Source organism: Nuphar pumila, chromosome 14, assembly GCF_984573655.1.
Source record: "Nuphar pumila chromosome 14, dmNupPumi1.hap1.1, whole genome shotgun sequence".
In the NCBI taxonomy this organism is placed as follows: domain Eukaryota; kingdom Viridiplantae; phylum Streptophyta; class Magnoliopsida; order Nymphaeales; family Nymphaeaceae; genus Nuphar; species Nuphar pumila.
In genome coordinates, this window is record NC_143262.1 from 81,335,983 (window position 1) to 81,361,329 (window position 25,347).

Sequence of the window (25,347 nt, forward strand, 5' to 3'; positions counted from 1 at the left end):
CAAGAATATGCTAAAATCGGCAGGACCAAATATATATATATATATATAGATATATATTCAGCAGATTTTGAAATCCAGAAATAATTCTAGCAGCATGATTATATATATATATAACATGAATATCGTCAACCCTTGCTCTCATCAAATCAAGAAAAGCGACATCTATCACTAACATAGGTATTTTCAGGATTTGGTACTTTAGGGAAATAAAAAATCTTAGGAGTTAATCATATATATGTATATATATGCTTGAAATCATCACTTTATATATATATTCTTTGAATCCGATTTCCCTCTTTCCATCTAAACTTACACATGAATTAGATTTAAAATTGTTTCTTCCCGTTTGAATCTAGAGAGGAACATGTACCTTAGATCGGATGCGGATAAAGATCGAAAAAGCGTCGGATGTTTGATGAGAATGATGGATCTCCTCCTCTCCTCCCTCTTCTTCTTCTTCTTCTTCTTTTCTTTTCTTTTCTTCCTTTCCTTTCTTTCTCTCTTTCTTTTCTCGCTCTCTCTGTCTCTAGAAAACGAGATCTAGAGAGAGACGAGTTAGACCCCTTATATAATTTTTTTTTAGGACTTCTAGAGAGGGGGTGATGTCCCCTCTAGAGGCCTCTCATATGGGTAGAGTTCTACCATATGTAGAATTCTACCTTCTACCATCCTTATCCATCTAGATATTATCTCTTTTATTTTATTTAAATTTATATTCTCAAAGAATATTTCAAAGGGGTTCTGGGGGTAGAGTTCTACCCCAAATAGAACTCTACCTCATCATTATTATATTTTAAAGTTGCTTTTAAACTTTAAATTCAAAATAGTTTTAAAATTGCCATGGATGGATTTTAGATCTACCAAATCCATGTGGATCCAACCTAGACTAGATCCTAGTCAATATGAATTCTTGGACTGGGTCCAGATCCATGTTAACTTGGATCAAACAGAGCGGATCCAGTCCGATCCAATCCAGAAAAAGGTAAAAATAGAAGCGGGTCATTTTTGAAAAACGCAATTTTTGGGCCAACCGTAAATCGATTTCAGAAAAACAAAGTACCAACGTTCTCAAAATTACGAGACACATCTAATGGTATACTTTCCTGATTTTTGCCTCCGAATTTCGCTTGAATTTAACCTGAATTTTTCTCTAATTTAAAGGTTAAAAACAAAAATTTTCTCACATAAGAATTGGCTCAACTAGGTCTTGTCAGACCCAGCTGATGTCACCTATATTTAAGGATATTTTCCACGATTTTTATCATATCATTAAATACTTAAGCCAAATTTTCAAAAAATTTCGAAGTTATAAATCATGGAAAAACACACGATATTACAAAAGGAGTAGGGGACAGCATTGAGGCTGTGGTAGTGCTATAACTTGATAAAAAGAAAAGAAAATGCAATAGTGCCTAGGCCTTTTCTTCTTGGCCGTTTATATTTCATGTGTTCCACTCCCTGCAGTAATGACATGATAGGGTATAAACCTCCAATATACCTCCTCCAAGAAAGGAAGGTAGAGAACTAGATTAAATAGAAGCATCCAGCCAGCCAGACAGCTGCAAGAACTGACTCACTAGCAATTCCACTTTCTGTTGTCATTGTCTTGAGGCAAGTCTCCTCAACTAGTGATAGTTCACCCCACATTTATGTACCATCATCGAGCATAAGAACATTCAACCAATAGGTGATCAATTCATTGTTCTACAGTTGTGGTTTATGAGGTAGAACCGTTAAGCGAGGCCTATACCTTTGCTAGCATTAAATGACAACTAGCGTGTGGTAGAGAGTCTCACTCATATTCTAATTGATGAAGTATGTGCAACAATAAAGGGATAGAAATGACTACTACTGTTTCTTATCACTCATGTTTTAATGAAATATCAGTTTTTCTTCTGAGAAAAAATTAAAAGACTACTGCTGCTGGACATTATATACAAAAAGGATAATGGCTATTTTATTCCTAGTTGTAATAAAAAGTACAAACAAATATATGAATGAAAAATATCAAAAATACCCTCAATAAATATAATGGCAGTATTTCCTTTAACACTTTTGAGGGTTCATGTATTTATGAAATGAATATGTGCATGTGTGCATGTATCTGTGTGTTTGTTCATGTCTGTGTATTTACAACTTTCACCATGTGAAGAGTTTTTAAAGTTTGTAATGAGCTTATTTAAATGATGTTAAATAACCAGGTATGAACCCTACATTTTAAGCTTTTTTTGTTGAGGAATTCAACAAAGTTTTGGTTTCATGCAGCTGATAATGGATTTGGCAGATTTAGATGCAATGAGAATACTGTCCATATACAGTGCCATGGATGTGGGCACATGATGCCATCAAGACCTGACATTGATGTTCCACAACATTGTAAGATTATAGTGCTAGCATCTCAAGATTTTCTGTTGCTTAGTTTTGTTATCCACATCATTATTAAGATAAAAGTTAGCATCTCAAGATTTTCTGTTACTTTTGTTTCAAGTAAATTTGATGTTGAACTTCTATTTGTAGTTGTATGATGAAATTAATGGGAAGATGTCTGAAGAAACTCGAAGGGATGAAATTGTTATAGTGTTTCCCCTTAGCTGCCTTCTTTCTGTTTAACAAACTGCAAGTTTGCAGCTAATGTATCAGCAAATACAAGTAACTATGTAAATCTTCCTGTAGTAGCTCTCTCATGTTCATGTGCTAGCATGTTCCTTTTCATTTTCAATAATGGTGTGAATTTCTTTTTTTCATTTGATCTTCTTTTTTTCCGTTCTTGGTTGGTTGTTTGCTGATTTCAAAATGTTCTTTCCTCTACCATGTTTTATTAGAATGTATTAAACTCTAACAGTAAACTTGATCTTTTGTTTCTTCATAACATCAAACAAGAAACATGTTTCTAAAAAACTTTTTATTCCAGAAAAGCCATCTTTGTCATCTGATTATTTTGTGAAATCATTCTTTTATTAATTTTTGTTGGCCTCTTTTTTTGTTATTCTTGTTTTGTTTTTTCCCTGAAAATGTTAAAGTTTCTTTTGAGTTCTTTATCTCTTCAATGTTTTGCTTCTTTAATTCAAATTTAAAATGACTCTTTTTCTATATCCATGTATTGGTTTTGAGAGAGCAGAACATGACAATCATTGAAAGCAAATTATAAAAATTCCAATTTCTCAAACTTTACTTTTGTCATTATTTATCTTTTGAAATAGCCAACAGCTTGTGCCAACATTTGGCATGCAATTTTCTAGAATCTCATCCGCTATCGTGGTATCTACATGTCTCGCATGACTTGATATCAGCCTCGATGAACGGGATACAGGTTTCTCAATAGAACCCCCGCTAAGAAGTTCGCTCAAGCCCCAATTTGGGGTTACCCGAGATATGTCGAATAGACAAACAAAACCAACCAATCACATCCTTTCAAATACTTCGATTTGGGCAGTTTTTGATGCTTTTGCGCAGCTCCCTAAATTCTCAAGTCTACTTTGCAGGACTGCTCACTCGAAAAGCCAGGATCCCTGCTAGGGATCCCTCTTCTTAGAGGAGGATGTATCGTTAAGCTCCTGACTCAACTCTTGTCGCAAGAGGGAGAGTGGTAAACGGCTTTTGCATCCTCCACGAGGATGTCTTTTATAGAACATGCAATGAGCGAAAACTTGAGCGTCATCTACAATGGCAAGGCAATAACGAAACATTTGCAAAAGCAAGAGCTTGGGCGCAAAGCGCGACGACAAAGTAAAGGCATGACAGAAAGTAAAGAACAAGGATCACGAAACCGCATCCCTGAGTTAAATGCGTACTCGTATAAATATATATATGCATATATATTTATTTAATTGTCCTTTTTAGTTAATTGAACTCAATTCAATTGTCCAAGTCCTCAGTGCAATCTTTCCCTACCTTGGGGAGTTGCGAGATTGCTGGCATCTGCGGGTGTAAGCGATGGACGGCTCGGGTCGCGGGGCGCGAGCGGGATCCGTCGTACGAGCTGCAAAAGCGAGACGTCAACATGCTATCTCAATCAGAAAAGTAGAGAGGACAGGGGCGTTATTGCTGTCCTGACATGAAAGAAGCAGAGGCAGGGGCAGCGTGCCCTCGACAAACCTTCTTTACGTGCAAGAAACAGGGTCAGGGGCTTCGCCCTTGCCTGTCAGAAAGTACAGAGGTAGGGAGCTTCGCTCCTGCCTGTCGAAAATTGGCGATGGCAAGGGCGATGCCCCTGCCCTAAAGAAGAGGGTGCAGGGAGGGGGGCTCAGTCCCTCCCCTGCCCAAACCAAGGGAGGAAAGGGGTCTCGGCTCCTCCCCAGCGAAACAGGGAGGGAGCCGACCCCTTCCCTGCGCAATAAACAAGCAGGGAGGGGCTCGACCCCTCCCCCTGTATAGCTCGAAGGCAGGGAGGGCTCGAGCCTCTCCCCGAAACAAACAGAGGTAGGGATGATCGAACCCTCCCCTGCGTAATAAAAAAGGAGACAGGGAGGGGTCTCGACCCTCCCTGGTGAAAACAAAAGGGCAGACAAGAGCCCCAAAACCCCCTGCCAAGACCCTTTTCACAGGCGGCAGGGGTTTTACCCTTGTCGGCAAAGTGGCAGGGGCTAAAGCCCCTGCCGGACGGCCATTCCATGCCGTCAAAGGGAGCAGGGAGGAGGCTGGGCCCCTCCCCTGCTAAAGGTGGTGCAAGGAGGGGGGTTCAACCCCTCCCTTGGCCGCAGGGAGCACAAGGAGGGCTCAGCCCCTCCCCTACCTGAAGGAAACGCAGGGAGGGGGCTCGACCCCTCCCCCGCCATCAAAGGGAGCTGGGAGGGGGCTCAACCCCTCTCCTGCTGAGTCAACGAGAAAGAAAGGGAAGAAGACGGTGTGTACTGGGAGGTTGCCGGAGGGAGGGTCGCCAACGTGCGAGTGTCGCCGGTGGCCGCTACTCGGCAGACGCAAGGAGAGTGGGTCGGGGGAGAGAGGAGGAGACAGAGGGGTTAGGGTTACCTGGGGTTGTCGGAGGAGGTCGCTGTTAAATTATATACCTAATCATTCAAATGTAATATATATATTTTTATATATATAAGGTAATACATATACATATATTAATATATATGTATATGTATCTACTTATTATATATATAAAATATATATTTCTGTTTTGTCTAGCCGTAGGGATAGAATAGTCTTTTCCTCTATTTTACGCACATTCCTTTTATGAATGTGATTGTAATTTGTTTTTTTATTTTTCTTTTTCTTTCTTTTTCTTTTTGTAAAGTACCAAAAGGTACCTTGGGGGGCCCACTAGCATAGACGTTGGGCCCTCTCCAACGGTCACATTTGTGACCGTTGGAAGGGCTCCAACGTCTATGAGTGGGGCCTCTCCAAGGCTCCTCTTGTGTTGTTATAAATAGGGGTTTCACCCCCTTGTATTTTTTATGGCTTTGAGTCAAAGCCCAAGTTCTCAATAAATCGATTCCATTGTTTTTATGCCTTGTGCATTTGTGAGTTATTTGTGGGTTGTGCTTTTTGTGCACAAGTGTTCTTATTGTGCTTTCGTGGTGGGTTTAATATCAAGAATATTAAGGTCTTGATATTAGTATCTTATTGGAGATACTTTCACTTGGTATCAGAGCCTCATTAGAAGAAAGAGGATCGTGCATCTCGTCTCTTGTGAAGCACCTCGAAAAACGTGCCCTCAAGCTAGTAAAGTTTTTGAGTGAAGCATTTACTTCGGACAATATTTTAGAAGCAACTTTTGTCAAGAAAATGTTGAAAATCCGTTAAGGTACGCATTATTTTCCATTTTCTCTTCTCTCTAATGGGTGAAAAAGACTCCCATTTCTCCCTTGGGTTTAAACTTAGTGGTTCGAACTACCATGTTTGGGCCGGCAATATGGAAGCCCATATCAAAGGGAAAGGCCTTTGGGGTTACGTTCAAGGTTCCATATCGGAACCCGAACCCAAGCTTTCTATTATAGAGAAAGGGGAAATTAAGATTTTTGAAGGAGAAGATAGACAAAAGGCCTTAGAAGAATATTCCAAAAGGCATGATGAGTGGGAAATGAAGAACTTCAAAATATTGTCTTGGATTTTTTCGTCCGTAGAAACCAAGATCAATGTCAACATCATTAAGTTTAAAAGGGCCTCCGAAGCTTGGTTGCACCTTGAAAAAATGTATACTTCAAGGGACTTGTCTCACAAATACTACCTCCAAAAGAAAGCTTTGACTCTTCAACAAAATGATTTATCTATTCGGGAATATTTTGCTGAATTGTCATCTATTTGGGACGAGCTTGTCATGCTCGAACAAAAATGGAGCGGAGAAGCTATTGAATTAAGGCACAAACAACTAGAGGAAGATCGATTTTTCAACTTCCTAAATGGTCTTAGACCCGAATTTGAGCAAATTTGGTCCTCTCTTCTATCGGCTTTCACCTCCCCATCTATTGAAGATGTCATCACCAAGCTAAGTGGTGAGGAAACACGTATGGGGATTAGTAAAAATAACCCAAGCATTCTTGCTACACCTTCTCAAAGTGACTATGAAGTGGTTAATGCCGTGTCAAGACCCGAAAATAATTTGAAGACCTACAAACCGCCCCATTTCAAAAATCAAGGGCAAAATGATCGATATGGCAAGAGAGATTATAGCAAATTAACTTGCCATTTTTTTAAAGAACCGGGACATATCAAACCCAATTGTCCCAAATGGAAGAAATTTCTTGCCGCGGCTTTAGCATCCCAATCGGAGGAACGGCCTTCAACTTCAAATGAACCTCTTTCGCTTCATCAAATTGTGGATGCTCTTCAACCTCTTCTCAAAGGAGGCATTTCTGGAGCCGCTATGTCATCATCTTCCTCTCTTGGTAAGACCTCTTGGTTACTTGATTCCGGTGCCTCGTTTCATTTGACTCCAAGCCATTGTTTTCTTTCTGATTATTCTAAAAATTGTCTTCCATCTTTTGTCTCAACGGCGGATGGAACCCCTCTTGAAATTAAAGGAATGGGCAATTTTGAAAAACAAGACTTCTTTATCTCAAAAATTCGTCTTATACCAAAACTAAATTTAAATTTACTTTCCGTTTATCAACTCTCGGACTATGGTTGCGATATAAAATTCTCTTCTAATAAATGTTGGATACAGGATCGCCAGTCCGGGAAATTGATTGGGGAAGGCTCTAGGAGAGGGGACCTCTACTATGTTGATTTCTTAAAATTCCCAAGAATCAATTTTGTAGTGTTGTTCAAAACAAAGATATTCATGTATGGCATAAGAGATTGGGTCATCCCAATATTGTTAAAATCTCTTATTTGCCTTTTATTAAGCATCTTTGTAATGAAAATTTTGTTTGTAATGAATGTATTCTTGGAAAAATGAGAAGTCTTCATTTTCCTCAAAGATCCATGTTTACAACAAAACCTTTTGAAATTGTTCACTCCGATGTATGGGGTCCGGCTCCGGTGATATCCAAGGGAGGTTTCTCTTACTATGTTATCTTTGTGGACGATTTCACTAGGTTTAGTTGGATATATTTTCTTAAACATAAACATGAAGTTTTTTCAACATTTAAAACATTTCACATGATGGTTTTAAATCAATTCAATGGAAATTTTAAAATTTTTAGAACCGATTCGGGTGGTGAATACCTTTCCAATGAATTCAAAAGCTATCTTGAAAACTATGGAATTCTCCATCAAAAGTCTTGTCCCAAAACCCCCCAACAAAATGGGTTGGCTGAACGAAAACATAGGCATATTATTGAAACCACACGAACTTTGCTCATTTCCCAAAATATTCCGAAAAAACTTTGGGCGGAGGCCGCTCTTACTTCTGTCTATCTCATAAATAGACTTCCATCTAAAAACTTGAACAAGATTTCCCCATTTGAAAAATTATATGAAAAAGAACCTGATTATAGCAGGTTAAGGGTTTTTGGATGTAAATGTTTTGTCCTTACTGATAAAAATGACAAACTTTCTCCTAAGGCCATTCCTTGTGCCTTTCTTGGTTATTCTGAAACTCATAAAGGTTTTCGCTGTTATGATGTTAAGAGTGATAAACTATATGTTTTCAGAAATGTAAGCTTCTTGGAAAATGTTAGTGGTTTCGAAAAACTTGAAACCAATGACGAGAATATTGACTATTCTTTTCTGTTTGATTTATTAACTGAAGATGATGAGACTAGTGATGATGAAACAAATCAAAATGATGAAACTCATTCTGATCAACACATCAATGAAGAACCACATAGAGATCCTATAAATAGGAGTACTTTTAGAAGTGCCCTCGAAAGATATGATAGTGAGTCTACCCCTCCAAGTGAAGAAAATCTTCGTAGGACCGAAAGATCAAGAAGACCTCCTTCTAGGTTCATCTCATATGAGTCTTTTTCACCAAAATATAGAGTCTGTCTAAGCGCCATTCATTCATACATAGAACCTAGGGACTTTGAGGAAGCACGAAAATGCCCGGAATGGATAGTTGCTATGAATAATGAACTTGAAGCCCTAAAAAAAGCAAAGACCTGGGAGTTTCAAGACCTTCCTAAAGACAAGAAAGCAATAGGGTGTAGATGGGTATTTAAAGTCAAAACTAAGAGTGATGGGTCTCTTGAGAGATATAAGGCCCGCTTAGTTGCAAAAGGATATGGTAAAAAATATGGGATTGATTATGAGGAGACTTTTGCCCCTGTTGCTCGAATGGTCACCGTCCGATGTCTTATAACTGTTGCTTCAATCAATAAATGGAATATCTATCAGATGGATGTTAAGAATGCGTTTTTAAACGGAGATTTAAACGAAGATTTAAACGAAGAAGTATATATGGATGTTCTTCCTGGAATTGAGTATCCTAAAGGAAAAGTGCTTCGTCTTCGGAAAGCACTTTATGGTTTAAAACAAGCTCCCAAAGCTTGGTGTGATAGGTTTAACTCCATAATGTTAGAAAATGATTTCTCATCCTGCTCTACTGATACTGCTTTGTTTCTTAGAAAATCTAATGCAGGGATTGTCATTCTACTACTTTATGTGGATGACATGCTTATAACTGGGAGCGATTCTAAAGGGATTAAAAGCATAAAATCCATTTTAAAGGATAAGTTTGAAATGTCTGACTTAAGCTTCTTAACTTACTTTTTGGGTATTGAGGTAGCTTACTCTCATAGAGGATATTTTTTATCTCGAACTAAGCTTGCATCTGAGATTATTGACAGGTCAGGTATTACAGATGATAAAGTTTGTGAAACTCCTGCTATAGTAGGAGCTAAAATGAAGATTGATAATGGTGTTCCCCTCTCCGATCCTACTCCCTACAGGCAACTAGTAGGATCGTTGATGTACCTAAGTATCACCAGACCAGATATCTCACATGTGGTGCATACGGCAAGTCAATTTCAGCATGCACCAACTTCGGTTCACATGGGTGCTATCTTACGGGTCGTAAGATACCTAAAACACACTATTAATAAGGGAGTTTTTCTGTCTTCTTCTTCTGAGTTAAGATTGATTGCATATACTGACTCTGATTGGGGAGGTGACCCAAATAACCGTCACTCCACCACTGGTTTTTGTGTATTCTTAGGAGACTCATTAATCTCATGGAGATGTAAGAAGCAGCAAAAGGTGTCTCTATCATCAACTGAAGCAGAATATCGTGCTATGGCGACTACTACCATGGAAATTGTCTGGATTCATCAGTTGTTGGAAGACATGGGGATCACTATTGAAGGGCCTACCAAGCTTTGCTGTAACAACAAAAGTGCAAATTATATTGCTAAAAATCACACCTTTCATGAGCGGACCAAACACATAGAGATGGATTGTCACTACGTTCGGGAGGCATACCTCAAAGGAATCATTGACCTACCATATGTCACATCCAAATATCAATTGGCGGACTTCTTCACTAAAGCCTTGTGTGCTCCGCGCTTCAACTTTCTTCTTAGCAAACTCTCGGTCATCCTGCCCTAAGTTTGAGGGGGGGTGTTAAATTATATACCTAATCATTCAAATGTAATATATATATTTTATATATATAAGGTAATACATATACATATATTAATATATATGTATATGTATCTACTTATTATATATATAAAATATATATTTCTGTTTTGTCTAGCCGTAGGGATAGAATAGTCTTTTCCTTTATTTTACGCACATTCCTTTTATGAATGTGATTGTAATTTGTTTTTTTATTTTTATTTTTCTTTCTTTTTCTTTTTCTTTTTGTAAAGTACCAAAAGGTACCTTGGGGGGCCCACTAGCATAGACGTTGGGCCCTCTCCAACGGTCACATTTGTGACCGTTGGAGGGTCTCCAACGTCTATGAGTGGGGCCCCTCCAAGGCTCCTCTTGTGTTGTTATAAATAGGGGTTTCACCCCCTTGTATTTTTTATGGCTTTGAGTCAAAGCCCAAGTTCTCAATAAATCGATTCCATTGTTTTTATGCCTTTGTGCATTTGTGAGTTATTTGTGGGTTGTGCTTTTTGAGCACAAGTGTTCTAAAGTGTTCTTATTGTGCTTTCGTGGTGGGTTTAATATCAAGAATATTAAGGTCTTGATATTAGTATCTTATTGGAGATACTTTCACAGTCGCCGGTGGCAGTGAGGTTGTCGGTGCAAAGTTAAAGGGGAGAGGGAGTACAAAGAGAAACGAGAGAGCGAGAGGGGAAAGGGAGTTTCTATTTGAATCCCCTGCCTCGCTGTCTTTAGAAGGCGCGAGGGAGGCAGTGGCCTCAGGTTGGGTCCCGATCCGGATCCGACCTGAATCCAAGTTTTTTTTTTCGGGTTTTACAGTATGAGTTGGGGCAGTACTCCTACCCCTCATTAATAAAGAAGGGAAAAGAGAGCTTCCCTCTTTTCTCTCATAGTTTAAAATTCAAATTTTACACACACATATAGATAAAGAGAGAGAGATAGTCGTGTTCAAGTGACACATATAGATAAAGAGAGAGATATAGTCATGTTCAAGTGTTTAGTTTTTTAAGACTTGTGTCCGACATTGACACCGACACCCGTGTCAGTCTGAGTAACCTAGGTGTTAAGTGTGCCTTGGAGCCTTGTACTTTTACATATACATCTTTTCTCATAGCAGACTCTAATTTTAAACATACTCTTTTAAGGATTTTACTTTTTGAAACTATCCTTTTAGTGCACATATGTTGATTGGTCCTCACTGTGTGATTTATGATTTTTCTTTCCAGTTAAAGTCACTATGAAATAATGTATCTATGAATGCTTGATTAACTTGTGTTAGTTTGTAAGTCCTGGGAATGGTTTCATAGTATATAGTAAATTCCCTTTCCCTAGGGTTCCTGTGAAGGAAGCAAAAGGTTTTCTAGTTTGCAAAACCAAATTTCTCATTTATATTTGTCATAACATGATTCCAAATATATAATTCAGGATTTCCTAATATGTTAACTGATGCTTGCAGGTTTAGGATGTGATCGATCATTTTGTGGGGCTTATTGGCAGGCTCAAGGTGTGGGTAGTGACAATTCCAGTGGGCTTTGCAATCCAGAAACGTTTAGACCAGTAAGTGGTGTTTTGCCTTACTGGTTTGCCGATACACATGTTACTGTTTAAAGCAAGGTTGTAAGTATTATATCGTTACCCATATCAGTTGAGCCCAAAATAATATATGTATCGGATGGTAAAAAATCATAATTTTTTAATAAAAAAAATTCAAAATTTTCAAAAAAATCAGAAAAAATTAGCAAAAATTCTAAAAAAAATCACATGAATTACACAAAATACAACCCTAAAATCACATATGAAGCATTTATGTCTCATCTTTGTCATACACATCCTCTCAGCGTTTGCACATCTTCATCATACACATCCTCTCAGGGCTGTGCTTTGTTTGAAATAAAAATATCCGAAGGAAATTTGCCCTAAGAACAAGGAAATAGATGAGAAAAACTTTTTTTAGGATTTATTGAACACACATGGGGTGCATTTATCATGTGTCTATGTAATGTGTTTATTATGTCCCTATGTGTAATGATTGTGTTGTGCATATATGTTTGAACACATACAGCCCACATAACAACACTTTTCAAAGACAAAAGTGCCTTTGAACATAGAAAGGTAAGAAATGGAAATATTTGCAATAAATGACAACATATACCAACCAATGTCTTTTACTACCTATCTCTCTTGCTCTTTCTCTATGTTGCACGTGGTGAGAGATCTTACCTTCTCTAATCCATTTAATGTTACTGGGTATTCCTAGGAGACCATCTAGGCTCATATATTGGTAAAAACTAAAAAGATATTGACCATGACTTGTTCTGACACCGGGATGGAATATCCTTTATTTATCCACAGTTGACTTGGATGGTTTTGGCATGTAATTGATGGTTGTCATCTATCTTTATGTCTTTCTATTATTGCAGCAAAATTGCAGGTGCTATTCTGATATTGCTGAATCAGCTTGCTATTTAGGAGGTGCAGGACCTTGCTCAGGATGCTACTGAAAATGCACTTTGGATGATTGGAGACTGGTTTATAGACCAGTTCAAGACATGTTGCAGCCTATGTCACACGGACTCGGCTAGGGGGTCGACACGCCCGAACATGGGTGCGGCTTTGGACCCGGGGCGGACACGGTCAACCAAGTGTCGGACTCAGTCAACACACCGGGGCTGAGTCTGTCCACATTTTGGACTAGGTCAACTTTGACCGAGTCTATTTTTGTCCATTTTTTAAGGCAAAAAACTAAAAAAAAAACAGATTTTTTATATTTAAAAAAAAAAAAATATATATATATATATATATATATATATATATAACCAGACTGTGTGCCCAGTCACAGACTGTGTGTACAGTGACATGGCCAGTGCTATCTTATTACTTTGATCGTTCTCAGTGCTATCTTATTAATTTATTGTTATATATATAATTATATATATATTTTAAAAAAAATTATATATATAGCCGAGTCCTTGTGTCCAAAATTTTTGAAATTGCACCGCACCCGTGCCGCACTCGCACCCATGGGACATAGGTTGCAGCCAATTATGAGTTCAAAGTTGTTTTCGAGTCTTCTCCGGACTGAATTCCAAATTATTAGTTTCTAGCATTTAGTTATGTGTGAAGTTAGTAGGCAAACCACATAACCATGGGTCTTTGAACCTGTGCTTCCCGGAAAGAGTAAAATATTTGATAGAAGAGAAGCAGATCCTTTTGAATAACCTATTATAATGGGAAGGTCCTATATCTTATTGATGATAAAATCCCTGGGTGTTCCAGTGGTCATTACGCACTTGTTAGCAATCTTGATCTAGTACTTATTCTATTTGTTTTAGTACTTGTTAAGATTTCATTTGGATATTGGTATAGGTTTATAATTGGGTTCAAAACAAAAACCCATAGTCCCAAGTAGGAAGTTATATAAATGATAACAAGTTTTGTTTTAATTTTTAAATGTGAAATTTGATTACTAAATAAGAATTGAAAATTGAATTGTTCCTCTTTTTCTTTGGTGTGAAGCTAGAAAAACTTAGATGTGAAGCTTAGAGAAATAGCCTAGTATGGAGTCATAACCAACTGTTAGAGTGATTCCAAGAGTCATGTCATTCATTCATGTGACATTCCTTCATAGGTGGATGCAATTAGCTTTCAACAGCTATAACTTTACACCCGGTGTTTTTGAAAGTTAATGCCCTTATCTAGGATTGTAACGCCCCAAAATTTTTAACTTTAATTATAGTTCAAATATTGAAATTTTGAGACCAATTTTTTTTTTGATAAGTATAAGTAAATCAGATCTTATAATGCAGAAACGATTTTTAAAAATAGTTAAGACTTTGAGCGCAGTTACACTAAAGATAACAATCAAATCAAAATGTACAAGATATACACATTTCAAACCACGTACAATATAAAACTGAAATATGAAGAGTTTTAATTTCATTTCAAATCAGAGTATGAAAAAATACTTCAGTCTCTACATGATCAAGTACTTAAAACGAAAAGATCATGAATACCAAGATCGCAAGGATAGAGTGGACCCTCGAAGATGCAGCTCGACCAACCCTTCGCTACAACTACTTATCATATTTTACCTGCATTACTTGTCCCCCATAAAACGGGGTCAGACTCGCTAAAGTCTGGTAAAGCAACCCAAACTCAAACTTAAAGAAAACATATCAAGCATTTAAAGGTAAAGATATATTATTCATTCATCGTCAAGTGATAGACAAAGGAACAACGTCCTATGAGTCATTCATTTCAAGCATTCGAACATAAAGCATTTAAAAGCATTTCATCACTTAATATTCTATTCAACCTTAACTCACATAATAAAGCAATATCTATATGCATTCAAGTCATACAAGTCATCGCATATATATATATATATATATATATATATATATGTATGTATTCATAATTCTTATAAACAATAAGTCAAATCACATTTGACCATTCCAACGTGAAACACACGCACATACCTTATAAGTAATTTAGTTAGATATTCATGATACACATCAATCATGATACATAAGTGTGATATATTTACTCAGACAATCATAATGCAATCATTTGTAATGAAACTATGTAGGCGTGATGTATCATTCACTTAATAAGTCAAAACTGAAAAAGGTGCAGGATCTGCAGGATCCGATCCGAAGATCATGTATTTTGTTAATGTTTTTTTGTTATCGGGTCTGGATATACCAGACCCGGATCCATTGTATAATGTAACCTTAAATATACATTTAGGTCACGATTTCTCTTAACAGAAATCGCGACAGCCGAAATAGCTCTCTCTCTTCTCTTTCTCAAACAGGAACAAGAAGAAAAACTTACATGGTATCAGAGCAGAGATCCATCTGAGGGCCGAAGAGGGTTTCCGACAGGTGCGACGATCGGAGATTTGAGGTTATTCGTTCCTCCCCTTCTACTTTTCTTCCTTTCTCCCTCTTTTCATTTTTATTTCTGTTCTCTGAAATTTTCTGTGCACTTGACCCACATCTCACGTGGGCTTGAGATTCACGTGGCTCACTTCTTCTCCTTCTTCCTGAAATTTTCTGTACACCTGACCCACATCTCACGTGGGCTTGATCTCTTTGTGGTAATCTGAGATTCACGTAAACCCTCTTTACGTGAATACAGACTGTGCAAAAAGGGTAGATTCCTCTTTTCCTTTTCACGTGAATCACTGAAATCGATTCACGTGAAACGCCAAATCGATACCTACTTCGATCTGCCTTTGTTTGGTATCACTTGATTTGTTCTCTTTGTCCGACCTTCTCTTTTGTATCTGTTTTGCATATCCAGATATACCAGTTTTTGCTGTACGTTCCTCTTCCTTGACTTTCATCTTCTACATTTACCTGAAAACATATTTAACGTGTGAAATTTTCTTTTCATCACATCAATCTCAAAATTTTTCCAAGAGTGTAAAGAAAAGTTCAATGTTTAGCCTCAATATTTTTCTGAATCTGACAGCCTGCGGTCTCTTGCTTATTTAAAAAAAAAAAGGGGACTGAGCACTTCGTGAACACTCTTGTTGAATTTTATTTCTCAATGGATCCTTATTCTTCTCAATCGAATCTTTCTTCAAGCTTTCTCAATCAACTCGTTTCTGAAAAGTTGAATACCTCAAATTTCTTGATTTGGAAGAGACAAATCATTCCTTTTATAAGGAGTCAAGGTCTCTTAGGTCACCTTGATGGAACCTCTCCCGCCCCAATCGAATTTGTTACGAGAGAAGAAAAAGACGACAAAGGAGTAAGTTCAATTGTGTATGTTAAGAATGTTGAGTACCTCAACTGGGAAAGGAAAGATCAGTCAGTGGTTGCATACATCACTTCCACCTTGTCCCAAGAGGTTCTTGTTGCAATTCCTGACAACTGTACTGCTTTGCAACTTTGGGAAAAATTGGTTCAAACATATTCACAAGTTTCGCAGGCGAGAATGGTTTTTCTCAAGAGGGAATTTCAGATGTTGAGAAAAGATTCCATGACCATCATGGAATATCTGAACAAGATGAAGACCATCACAGACCAACTTGCAGTTATAGGATGCGCGGTGAGCGACAGCGATATGGTACAACAGACTCTGAGTGGATTGGGATCCGACTACAACATGATCGTCACTTCCCTATTGTGTCTCCCTGCCCTTCCTACCTTTGATGAGTTACGAGCAAAATTAATTCAGTATGAGATGACTCTGAAAGGGTTCTTTGAGGAATCTTACGTCCACACAAATTCTCAGGAAGTTTTTGCCACAGGGGTGTCTTATGGTAGAGGACGAGGACGAGGAGGACAAGGGCGAAGTGGACACGGAGGGCGTGGTCTGCTTCCCACTCCAAATATGTTAACTCATGCGCAAGGGTCAAGATCCATTCCTACCTGCTTCCTTTGTAACAAAAAGGGGCACATTAAGGCGAATTGTTGGCATAATCCAGAGAATAAAGGAAAGGGTCCACAGACAGAAAACAAAAAAAGGTTCTCAAGTAGTGGAGAGATTAAAGATCTGCTGATATCTGCCTTGTCAGAGTTGAAATTGAAGTAGAGTGATGAAGGCACCTGGTTTGTCGACTCAGGGGCAGCAACTCATGTAACAGGTGATGCAGGTAAGATTTCTAATCCCATTCCCTATTTTGGAAAAAGTACAATTGTCACTGGAGATGGATACCACCATCCTGCTTCTCATGTTGGAAAAACTGTCATTCCTATGTCACATTCCACTCTCACTCTTTCTGACGTTCTTCATGCTCCTGATATTAAGAAAAATATTGTCTCTGTTTCCAAACTTATTGATGATAATAATGCTTCAGTTGAATTCACTCCCTTCTCTGTGCAGGTCAAAGACCTACGCACGAGGGAAACATTCGCTGAAGGAAAGAGACGAGGCAATATGTATGTCTTTGAAGAAGCTCCTTGTCATGTTGTTCGTCCTATCCACCTGAATTCAAAGCCTTCATTAAAGTCGTGTTCATCCTCTTCTGCTAATGTTTTTAGTGTTGTTGAATGTAATAAGTCATTCTTATGGCATAGTCGATTAGGTCATTGTGGAGGTCATTTCATTGAGAAACTTGTATCTAGTAATCTCATTCCAAAAGAAAGTCTAAATAGGGATGAGAATAGTCACAAATGTTCCAGTTGTCTTTCATGCAAGAATCATGTATTGCCTTTTCATTCTATTAATAAGAGAGCTTCAAAACCTTTTGAGATAATCTGTTCTGATGTATGGGGACCCGCCCCAGTTGCCTCTGGATCTGGGAGCAAATACTATCTAATCTTTGTTGATAGCTATACTCGATACACTTGGATATACTTCATAAAAAATAAGTCGGAAGTCTTCTCTTTGTTTCAAAATTTTCTTTCCCTTGTCAAAAATCAATTTTCTGAGTCCATTCAATTTTTCCAATGTGATGGAGGTGGGGAATTCTCATCCTGTGATTTTATATCTTTTCTTCAAAATAACGGAATAGGAAGAAGGGTGTCCTGTCCTCATACCCCTCAACAAAATGGAATTGCTGAACGAAAACACAGGCATATCGTTGAAAGTGCCATGAGTATGCTTCATGACAGCAATCTTCCCATCAACCTATGGACAGAAGCTTTTCATTCTGCCGTGCATGTGATAAATAGACTGCCTATGGTTATTCTGGAAAATAAGTCTCCTTATCACTGTCTTTTTGGAACTTATCCTAGTTATTATGATCTGCGTGTTTTTGGATGTGTTTGCTATGTGCACATTGATCAGTCCCTGAGAAACAAGTTTCAAGACAAGGCCCAAAAGTGCAGATTTGTGAGATATGCAGATGACTACAAAGGATATAGGTGTTATGATCCCACCAACAAACGTATCAGAACCTCAAGAAATGTTGTATTTGATGAACAAAATTTTGATCACGGAGCTGACACAATGAATATGTCACCAAAAATTTACTATCCTTGGCTAAGCTCAGTTTTTTGTTGGCTCCAATGAAACATGTTCCTCAGATTGCGTGCAACAAGAAGAGGAATTTGAGAACACTGGGGCGTCAGGGTCACAGAATGCAGAGGAAGTACCGGGCAGATACAAAGGCATTGTCTATTCCAGACAGAGACCGACAACATCAAGCCATTCAGATCATGCCTCAGTCGCTAATTCTACTCCTTCTCATACCCTTGCGGTCAGAAAATCAAACCGCATACGACATCCTATTGACAGGTGGGTTAGTTATAACAACTTCTCCTTGGATTTTCAACTGTTTTTAACTGCCATCAATAAGGACGAAGAACCCATCTTGTATTACCAGGCAACAACTTCTATGAAATGGGTAGAGGCCATGAATGATGAAATGCAAGCCTTGCATGAATGTGGAACATGGGAAGTTGTTCCCAGACCACCTGACAAAAATGTTGTCGGATGCAAATGGGTCTACAAAATCAAGTACAAGCCAGATGGAACCATTGAACGATATAAAGCAAGGCTTGTAGCAAAAGGATTTACTCAAGAAGCAGGGCAAGACTATGATGAGACTTTTAGTCCAGTTGTAAGAATGGGAACGATTCGAATTATCATTTCCCTGGCTGTTGAACATGGATGGAAGTTGAGTCAGCTTGATGTAAAAAATGCATTCTTACATGGGGATTTGAAGGAGGAGGTATACATGGAACAACCCCCTGGATATCAAGAACAAAATTGTAAAACCCATGTATGCAGGCTAAAAAGAGCCATCTACGGCCTGAAGCAAGCATCTCGCTCTTGGTTTGATAGCTTCTTATCAGAGATTCAGAAACATGGATTTTCACATTCCATGCTGGACCACTCATTATTTATCTTTAAAAGCCAGTCTGTGACCACTCTATTATTAATTTATGTCGATGATATTATCATCACAGGAAACTCTGCGGAACACATTCAAGAAATAAAAGACTTATTAGGTCAAAGGTTCAAAATGAAAGACCTTAGAATTCTACGCTATTTCCTAGGTGTAGAAGTTGATAACCAGGCTCATGGATTGACACTCACTCAACACAAGTACACTGTAGATGTTCTCAGTATGGCAGGCATGAAAGATTGCAAACCTCTAGGAACTCCGAGTGTACTTCATCAAAAACTTAGTGCTCATGATGGAGATCTGTGTGATGACCCCACCAGGTATCGCAGCATAATAGGAATGTTACAATACCTCACATTCACTAGACCTGATATTGTTTATTCAGTCAATCAAGTGTCTCAATTTATGCATGCGCCACGCACTGGACATATGGAAGCAGTCAAGAGGATCCTTAGATATCTGAAAGGGACTATTGGGGATGGATTGATATACTTACCACAGTCCTATGGCCAAAACGAGCACGAAATTACTGTATATTGTGATGCAGACTGGGCAGGAGATCCCGACGAAAGGAGATCTACGTCAGGATATTGTGCCTTCATTGGAAGAAATTTAGTCTCTTGGAGCAGTAGAAAACAAAAAGCTATCGCTAAATCAAGCACTGAGGATGAATATAGATCCATGGCTGCTGCCACTGCCGAAGTCACATGGATCAGGCATCTTCTAACTGAAGTAGGAGAAAAGATCTCCCACACTACCTTGCTCTGTGACAATCAAAGTGCTATCAATATGTCATTCAATCCAGTACATCACAGTCGTGCCAAGCACATTGAGATCGACCAACACTTTGTGAGACAGAAGGTTGAAGAAAAAGAGATTGAGCCTGAGTTTGTCAGTACTGAAAGACAGGTTGCAGACATATTTACCGAAGGGTTAACCAAGGATCGCTTTTGGATGCTTAAAAGCAAGTTGATCATGGTTTGGACCATGATCAACTTGCTTTTAGGCATCCAAAAGCGATCCTTGGTTAACCCTTTGGTAAATATGTCTGCAACCTGTCTTTCAGTACTGACAAACTCAGGCTCAATCTCTTTTTCTTTCTCAAACAGGAACAAGAAGAAAAACTTACAAAAACTAGTCATTTGTAGGCGTGATGTGTTATTCACCTATACGCTAATATAAGCATCACAATCATAACCTCATATCAAGATCTAAAATCAATAAGGATCTGATTATCATATCTGAGTTCAATATATAATCATGCTATAATAGAAAAGTCAAATCTATAGATTCATAAATGGCTATCTCAATCAACTCAGGAGATCATCACAATTCATCATAACATTTCATTTATTTATAATAAAGATTTACAAAATCCACACCGGATCACTTGGTCTGGAAAATGTACAACCTCACAAGGAGTTACCGCCTTAGACGGATGGTCTGCCTGGTCTTGGACAATGCACTTTCTCGTAGGAATATACCGTCTTCGCGGGCTACCCGCTCTTGGACAATACACTTCCTCACAGAGACTTACCACTCTAGCCGAATTACCTGATCTGGTCATGCACACCCTCACAGATAATACTTTAGGAACAGTTCCTCAACGGGTACCTTATCCAGTGAAAACTATTGTGATACATGTAGCAATACAATTGACCACTCTCAGGGTCGATAGCCATCAATACGGGCATAAGCATGTATACAATCAAAGCATCACATCATACATCACTTCATATGACATTAAAATTATAAAATCACACATTTAACCAATAAGGCTTCATGAATCAAAGTTCACTATTGAACTTAAACATTTATCGTATGCATTCATAATTTTATTTCATGTGGCATTTAAATCATATCATACAGAAGCATATTATCCTACGCATCATATCATCGCCACAAAGAACATTGCACTTCGTAAATTGAACCTCGAAGCATGCGTAAACAAAACATGAATTTTATGCATGCATACGTGAATATGCGCATTTCATAATACGAAGCAACTAAACCTCAATATACATAACTCCTACGTAGTTCGAGATTTGCACACACGATAAAGGTCATGCATTTTTCACCATATGAATCAATATATCACCTTAGATATAATTGTGTAAGGGTTGGTCAAAATCTCATTGACCATCCTACCATACATCATACACATATTTCTCATGCAAACAGGACATACAAGTTCAAAACAATTTATAACATTCGCATGCATTCTTTCATATAAGAATAAATGAGTCAATTATATGACAAGACAATATATATAGCATTCACATTAGTCATCAAACATGACTTATACATATCCATAGTAGTGATATGTGCACCATATATCAAATTCATACAAACACACAAAGCAACATCGTATGCGCAAACCAAAGTATGATCTCACACTGCGTATATATTATACATTCATAAGTGCACGGGCATTCAAACCCACACACAGGTGTATCTGCAGCAAACACACTCCATATTCCGCTAACTACAATCATGACAAGCTTGATCTACGAATTACAATCATAAGATTCCTAGATATCCATAGCTAAGTGAAGTGTGTGAGCATAACTTATATTTGCAATTCATTTAAATGTTCAGTGCAACAACATCATCCTTACACAATTAGTGCATAAACATGCTCTCTACAAGTTCGGTTAAGGTATCTTACCTTAATAATGTGAAGAACAATGAATTGAAACTCAAAAGACCGAAGAGTTTCGAAGTCCGCAAAGACCGCTACCCAAGCAATACAACGAACCCTTCGTGTGTGATCGCAAATGCCAAAAACTCAAAAAATGTCAATTATAACAAGATTAGCCAAAAATATAAAATTATCCTATAAATCATTACCAAGAGCCAAATAACACACAAATACACTCAAATAATTTACAAACTCCATAAAAAATATACAACAACAACAACAACTATGCCTTCATCCCAAAACAATTGGGGTCAGCGATATGAACCAAAAAAGAAATTCATTTTGGGTCTTCCACATGAATCCTTTTCCTCCAATCATTTCTATCCAATGCCATGTCCTCGGTGAGGTTCAAAGCATTCATATCCTTTCCTATCATCTCCATCCAAGTCTTCCTAGGCCTACCCCGACCTCTTTTAACTAATATATTTTCCCATTTCTCCAACCTTCTAACTGGAGCATCATTAGGCCTTCGCCGAATATGTCCAAACCACCGTAAACGATTCTCTCGCATCTTATTTTCAATGGGTGCAACACCTACCTTCTTACGTATCTCCTCGTTCCGAATCTTATCTTTTATTGTATTTCCACACATCCATCTAAGCATTCGCATCTCAGTTACACTCATTTTTTGAATATGATGTCTCTTGGCCGCCCAACATTCCGTACCATATAGTAAAGCGGGTCTAATAGTCGTCCTATAAAACTTTCCCTTCAACCGCAATGGCATTCTACGATCGCACAGCACTCCAGTTGCACTTTTCCATTTCAGCCACCCAACCTTTATCCTATGATTTACATCTCCATCAATTTCTCCATACTTTTGAATGATGGATCCCAAATATTTGAAATAATCATTCACCGGTATTTCTTGCTCACCAAGCTTCACTACACTCCCATCACTACTTCGTTGCTTACTAAACTTAAAACCTCTAGCTTCCAATGTCTGTCTCCATAATTCTAACTTAGCATTAACCCCAGCTCTAGACTCATCAATCAAAACAATATCATCAGCAAACAACATACACCACGGTACATTTTCTTGAATTGATCTCGTAAGCTCATCCATCACTATCGCAAATAGGAAAGGGCTTAAAGCAGATCCTTGATGTAACCCAACCGTTATCGGAAAATTGGTTGTCACCCCTCCACAAGTGCGAACATTGGTTACTACTCCTTCATACATATCTTTAATTATACTAATGTACTTGAGAGAAACACCTTTCTTCATCATTGTCCATCAGAGAACGTCCCTAGGTACTCTATCGTATGCCTTCTCTAAATCAATAAAAACCATATGCAAATCTTTGTTCCTCTCTCTATATCTTTCAATAAGTTGTCTAAGAAGATGTATAGCTTCCATAGTTGATCTTCCAGGCATAAAACCAAATTGATTCTCCGATATCATGACAACCTTCCTCAACCTAGACTCAATCACCCTCTCCCAAAGTTTCATAGTATGACTCATGAGTTTTATACCACGATAGTTTGTGCAATCTTGTATATCACCCTTATTCTTATATAAAGGCACCAAAGTACTCTTCCTCCACTCATTAGGCATCTTATTTGTTCGCCAAATCAAGTTAAAAAGATTTGTCAACCATTCTAAACCTTTCTCTCCCAAGCATTTCCAAGCCTCGATAGGTATACCATCTGGGCCAACTGCCCTTCTTGATTTCATTTTCATCAAAGCCTCTGCAATTTCTTTCTTTTGAATCTTGCGCATGAAGTCACGATTTATCTCATGAAAAGGAATGGAGAAGTCTCCAAGATCTTGAGCATGACTATCATTAAATAGCTTATCAAAATAATCTTTCCGTCTCTCCTTAATCTCCTCATCTTTGACTAAAACCCTTTGCATTTCATCTTTGATACATCTAACCATACCCAAATCCCTCGATTTCCTATCTCTCATCTTTGCAAGCCTATAAATATCCTTCTCGCCTTCTTTGGTATCCAACTTGTCATAAACCTCCTTATATACCTTAGCCCTCGCGTTTCGAACTACTTTTTTAGCTTCCTTCTTTGCTATCATATACTTCTCCAAATTCTCATTATCACGACTCTTACTTAGATTTCTATAACACTCTCTTTTAACCTTAATAGCTAATTTGACATCCTCGTTCCACCATGATGTATCCTTACCTAGTGGTGCACCGCCTTTAGACTCACCCAATACCTCCTTAGCCACTTTTCTCATGCCACCCGCTATCTTATTCCACATTGATTCTGAATCCTCCTCGAGACATCAATCAGCTTCCTTAACTACCTGCTCTACAAACATTCCTTGTTTAGCTCCTTTCAGTGCCCACCACTTAATTCTAGGATCTATCCTATGTCTATCCCTTTTGCGGCATTGTCTAATTCTAAGATCTAAAATTAAGACTCTATGTTGTGTAGCTACACTTTCTCCCAGTATAACCTTACAATCGATGCAACAACCCCTATCTCTCTTTCTAAGTAGGAAAAAAATCTATCTGACTCGTATTAACCCCACTTTTAAATGCTACTAGGTGAGACTCCCTCTTCCTAAACCAAGTGTTTGCTAAGATCATTTCATAGGACAAACAAAAATCTAAAATCCTTTCTCCACTTTCATTTCTTTCTCCTATACCATAGCCTCCATGGATACTTTCAAATCCATCCCTACTAATGCCTACATGTCCATTAAGGTCACCGCCGATGAAAAGCTTTTCTCCATAAGATATCCCTTGTACTACTCCATCTAAATCTTCCCAAAATTGATGCTTAATGGAATCATCTAAACTTACTTGAGGTGCATAAACACTAATAATATTAATAATATCTGTACCTAATACTAATTTAATAAGTAAAATTCTATCACCCTTCCTACGGACCTCAACTACATTATATATAAACTGACGACTCATAACAATCCCTACTCCATTCCTATTCTTGTATACCAAATCTTATATCCCCAAGGTTCTATCACTTTTGCTTTCTCACCTACCCATTTGGTCTCTTGTAGACATAAAATATCAATCTTTCTCCTACACATAACATCTACTAACTCTACCAACTTACCAGTTAAAGACCCTATGTTCCAAGTGGCTAACCTAATTTTATGGTCTTGGACTAACTTCTTTACCCCCACCCGTCCAACAAAGTGAGGGAACCCTTGCCTATTTGACACCACACCCGGGTGCCGGTGTGACGCGTCGCTTCTGGGCGACGACCTAACAACCCTTGCCCATTTATCACTGCCTCCGGGCCTAGAGAGTACAGCGCGTCGCTCAGTAGGGAACGCCCCAACGAAATTCTCATATTGGTTCATTTTCATAGGGTATGACTAAGTTTTTATGCTGGCTGTCACAGTCCTACCGCAACCCTCCTCCTTTATCCGGGCTTGGGACCGGCAGTGTATAACTAAACAGTTATACACAGGCGAACTCCATAAAAAATATATTTAAATATAATATATATATATATATAAATAGTGATTTATAGCCCAAAATAGTTCTATAAATACAAATTATACTCTGATTGGCTTGAATGAACAAATGAATATGTAATAAATAAATAAAATTCAAACGTTAGAAACACATTTCTAATTTGGAGATAAAAAAATGAGTTCTTTATTTATTAATAATCCTTAAAAATTACGGGTTTTACAAGGATTCTTCTTTTAACACCAATAACATATTCCAACATTAACAGCCGCTGATTTGCCAATGAAAGTTCCTAACAGGATTTTTCTTATTTAATCTCTTTCTGTTATATTTTTCTTGTCATTTTATGTTTCTTTCTTTCTTTCTTTTGTCCTCTCTTTCAATTCCACATCTGAACTTAACCATAATTGACCTGAAACCAGTACCCAACCTAGCTGCCACCCAACTTTGTTCAGCTTGTTGGTTGGCTGAACTAATGTTTCTAAACCAAG

At 38.1% G+C, this 25,347-nt stretch overlaps 1 protein-coding gene across 2 annotated transcripts in view; it reads left to right on the forward strand.

The window, feature by feature from the left end:
* Positions 1-25,347, forward strand: part of LOC149817103 (RING/U-box superfamily protein) — a 139,172-nt gene that overhangs the window by 72,744 nt on the left and 41,081 nt on the right. For both annotated transcript variants that reach the window (XM_089988110.1, XM_089988111.1), the window contains exons 9-10: positions 2,266-2,376; positions 11,399-11,499. In XM_089988110.1, coding sequence (XP_089844236.1) covers positions 2,266-2,376; positions 11,399-11,499 — 212 coding nt within the window. The remainder of the gene's footprint in view (positions 1-2,265; positions 2,377-11,398; positions 11,500-25,347) is intronic.